Source organism: Mus caroli, chromosome 7, assembly GCF_900094665.2.
Source record: "Mus caroli chromosome 7, CAROLI_EIJ_v1.1, whole genome shotgun sequence".
Classification (NCBI taxonomy): Eukaryota; Metazoa; Chordata; class Mammalia; order Rodentia; family Muridae; genus Mus; species Mus caroli.
The window spans coordinates 110194333-110199210 of NC_034576.1; the positions used below are offsets into that span (position 1 = coordinate 110194333).

Here is a 4878-nt window from a genome sequence, read left to right on the forward strand (position 1 = left end):
GTCAAGATTTCAGGAAACTTTGTATAAGTACTGCATAAATAGAGAAATGTAATGGAAATAGCAGGGTGAGAACATTATTCACATTCTATTTAAAGAAGGAACACAATCTTTAAATCTTAAAACAGCAGATATTTATAATTTTGGTAAAAGGATGGGATTAATATGTGATAAAAAGAAAAATTTTAAAAGTATTGAAAAAATAGGAAACAAAATTTTTTTCTCATTATCTTCAACAGGGACATTTCACACCTGAGATGGAGGCTCAAAACCACAGCACTGTGACAGAGTTCATCCTTTTGGGGTTAACAGAGAATTCCACACTATGTGTCATTCTATTTATGATATTTCTAGGAATATATACTGTTACTTTAGTGGGAAATTTCAGCATAATCAGTTTAATAAGGAGCTGCCCCCAACTCCACACTCCCATGTATCTGTTCCTTAGCCATCTGGCTTTTGTAGACATTGGGTTTTCCACATCAATCACACCTATAATGCTTACAGGATTCCTTCGACATACAGTAACACTCTCTGTGGCTGATTGTATAGCCCAATTCTGTATTGNTGTGACATTTGGGACAGTTGAGTGCTTCCTCCTAGCTGTCATGGCCTACGACCGCTATGTGGCCATCTGCTCACCCCTGCTCTATTCAACACATATGTCTCCCAGGATCTGCTTCCTTTTAGTTGGAGCTTCATATGTAGGTGGCTGTGTGAATTCAGGAACATTTACTAGTTGTCTGTCAAGTCTGTCCTTCTGTGGACCAAATCAGATAGATCACTTTTTCTGTGACTTCCCTGCTGTGTTGAAGCTTTCTTGCTCAGATGTCTCCATTATTGGAATTATTCCTTCNATCTCTGCTGGATCCATCATTGTGATCACAGTGTTTGTCATAGCTGTCTCCTACACCTACATTCTCATCACCATCCTGAAGATGCGCTCCACTGAGGGCCGACAGAAGGCCTTCTCCACCTGCACCTCCCACCTCACTGCAGTCACTCTCTACTATGGAACCATTACCTTCATTTATGTGATGCCCAAATCAAACTACTCTACTGCACAGAACAAGATACTGTCTGTATTCTACACAGTGGTGATCCCCATGCTCAACCCCCTCATCTACAGTCTGAGAAACAGAGATGTAAAAGAGGCTCTCAGGAAGGCTATCATCAGAATATTTCCATAGAGTGTAAGCGTTTTACATATGCATACCACTGTTAGTACCTAGTAAGTGCTGCTCAATTGTTTGTATAATTTAAAGTTGTAACCCTTTTCATCAACTTCCCTCTATACACTTGAATATAGTAAGAACACTTCTTGGTATCTGTCATGTTATACTAACACAGCAACAATTATTACTATTATAAAATTCCTGAATATGTGAAAATGTTTTGTATATGAAACAAACAATAATTTAATCATTCCATTTTAGGCAATGCTATAATTCAATTGCATATAGAACCTATTTATTCTGAAAAAAAAAAAAAAAAAAAAACAACCCACCAAATCAAGTGGCATTGTTATTTCTTATTTTGCAAAAAGACTGTCTGGACAGTGAAAAATAAATTTTGATCTACCATATAATCATGAAGGAACAGAGATATAACATTAATAGTAAAATCCAGAAATATAGAAACCAATGGGTTTGGCTTTACATTTAGTTTTTATAATACACCATTTAATTTGGCACTTTAAATTGCATTCAATTTACAGAGGAGGATATCAGGCATTGGAGAAATCAAACAGTTTATCCAGAGAGGTATTGAGCCATTCCCTCTGATTCTAGATGTTATGCAATATAAGTGTTGATTCAATTCTGGTTCTATTTTCCCCATATGTGACATATATTATACCATGATAAATCTAAGGCTGTGAGCAATGTTATGATACCCAAGATTGGCCTAAATTAATCAATACTGAATACTACACACTAATCTTTGAGGAAAGTTGGTTTTGTAATGAATATCTAGTTTATGCATACCATAACTAGGTTATTCCTGGGAAAAATGACTTCATTCCTACTTTGGGGGAAATAAAGTTTCAATATCATACTTGCAAAAAGTTTCTATGATTCTACTTATTTTAAAATACACATTAAAATCAGACTTCTGATATGATGGTACATGTAACAATTTAGAAGACCATTTTTATAATGAAAGTATTTTGATAAATTCTTCCACAATAATCATGAATCTGGGTCTATGAGGAAATTGGGATTTAATGCCTCTATCCCATATAATAACCAGAGATGATGCTACAGGGTACAGTGCACAATTTGATTTTAGAAGGTATATTTTTTTGCCTGAGACATCATGAGCCTGGAAAAGCTAAGGTGAAAAAGGAATTTATATGGGAACTCCAGAGAACAGACTTAAGTTAGTGTTTATTTCCTTTTAGTGCAAGATTTAGAATCTGATTCCCCAGGGCAATAGAGCTAGAGATATCAGGGCTTGGAAATATTATTTTAATAACTAATAGAAAAAATATTTACGATTTACTAAGTGAAATAGTAGAGTACAATACTTGTCAAAGGAGAAAATAGAACAAATGAAAAATGATAGATATAAATGCCTAATTATGACAATGTTATTCCAGCCTTAAAACTACTAATATCTGAATATTTATTGCACTTAAATAGATAAAAAATTAAGACAATTAAATAAATTATGATAAGGACTTACACAGTGAAAATGAAAACCTTGTAGCTGTTCTCTGAGAATTAAGAGGACATCCCTTCTCCCATTCATGGAGAAAAATCCTCTTGTCAGAAAGAAATCTCCATGAATAAGTCAAGTTTCCTGTCCTTCCCGTTAGCACCTTGCAAAGAGGAAGCATACAGTTCTCCAAGGGCTACTTTGTCAGAGTTTTTGGAAACACATCTGTTCATATGATCTCAATGCTTACTAGTAGCCAGGAATCATGATGGCAAGGAAAAAAATTGAGCCACTGTCTCACCTAAAATAATCCATATACTATATTGAAGTTCGTGTTTCTTAACCCAGAAATGTTTGGGCATTTATACATATGACCCAAGGAAGAGAAAATAGTTAGAATTGTAAATTGGCATTTTCCTTTAAAAAGTAGTACTCAAGTTGCTCAAGAATTAAGACCCAAGTCCCTGTGGTCAAAATATGTATATCTTTCAATATTATTTTTGAGTTCAATTGAGGCAAGCAGGATCTGATTTAAAAAGTCATGTTAGTATCCACAGCATGGTTTTTCAGTGAGCAAGAATGTAATTGAAGAAAAAAATCCTGATGGTACTATGTTAAAGAACATAATCAATTGTTTGACCAGAAAATTATTGTGTACAACAAAATGAAGCATTTTTGGATGTTTGGCCTCTGGAACCACTCCAAATAGCTGTAGAAATGATGACTGACAATGTGATCCCTCAGTACATTTCAGGAAGGTTGCATCTAGTGCAAATGATTCAAATATTTTATGTACTTGGATTCACCTTCTGATAGTGGAATGCTGGCTCTTAGATGCTTCAGCCTAGATTCTTAAGTTCTTCTACTATGAGGTAGGAAGAAAGAGGTTGAAGACACCTAAAGAAAGGCTCAACCCCTTTTTATAAATTCTCAAATGTTTTTATTCGTCTTTAGTAAAATGAAGAACAAGTGAAACTAATCACTTCATCACCTCTTTTTCTCTCCGTAACTTCAGTGGTCCTTTTCAATTTGATTGAAAGGTTATGATAAAGTACTGTGCTAGCATACTAACTCTACTGAAGCTTGTCAGGTTCTGCACATTGGATATTCATTTGGTAAACAAATGTCTTCATTTTCAGTATACCAGCAATAACTGTTCAAAAGCACTCCATAGACTATGTATGTTCTGGGGGAAGGCTAGTCAGACCACAATCACTCACTTGGTTCCATAAGGTATACATGTACAACAAACTCATGAACTTATTTTTAAAAGGGACACTCATTAGGGGAGAGAGAACTCAAAGAGTCCGGTTACAGTAGATACACAGGGTCCCAATTGGAGGCATGTAGTTACCAACTCACATTCAAATTTTCTGACCTAGAATTATTTTTGTCTTAAAGAACCTCTGGGAGAAAAAGGAGAATAGACTGAAGGAAAGGCTGTTAAGTGACCAGCCTAACTTGGGATTCATCTCATAGGGCTTGGTTGGGGCATGGCACCAAGGCCTGTACTATTACTGAAAGCCCCTTTGTCCTGTAGAGCTCCCAGGGTTAGGGGATGCTATGGAACTGAGGTAGGAGTAGGGGAACACTCTCATAGAGGCAGGGGAGGGGGAGAGGATAGGGGTTTGTGGAGGGGGTAAACTGGGAAGGAAAGTAATATTTGAAATATAAATAAAGAAAATAACAAATAAAAATGAAGAAAAGAAATATTCATTATCCTTATTCATCAGGGAAATGCAAATTAAAATAACTCGGAGATTCCACTTTACACAAGCATAGTCTCTGATACCTCCCAATATTTGACTAAGCCATTGATATTTGTAATTATACTGACTGTAGCATGTATACTTTGGTGTGGTCTTTATTCTTGGGATTCATATGGTCTGTGAGTTGTATTGTGAGTATATACTCAACAAAACTAGAAAATCTAGATGAAATGGATGCTTTTCTAGACATATACCAGGTACCAAAGATATATCAGGATTAGATAAACCATCTAAACACTCCCATAACCATTAAGGAAATACAAAGAGTCATTAAAAGTCTCCCAACCAAAAGTCCCCAGGACCAGATGGTTTTAGTGCAGAATTATATCAGACTTTCAAAGAGGACCTAACACCAATACTTCTCAAACTATTTTATAAAATAGAAACAGAAGGATCACTGTCCAACACATTCTATGAAGCCACCGTTTCTTGTGCGCATCCGACTCGACCAGCA

General features: G+C 35.7%; 1 protein-coding gene across 1 annotated transcript; it reads left to right on the forward strand.

The window, feature by feature from the left end:
- Positions 1 to 254: 254 nt before the first annotated feature.
- On the forward strand, positions 255 to 1187 carry LOC110297572 (olfactory receptor 477). The gene has a single exon (XM_021166372.1). It carries the CDS (start codon positions 255 to 257, stop codon positions 1185 to 1187), a length of 933 nt encoding a protein of 310 aa, XP_021022031.1.
- The last annotated feature ends 3691 nt before the right edge of the window (positions 1188 to 4878 follow it).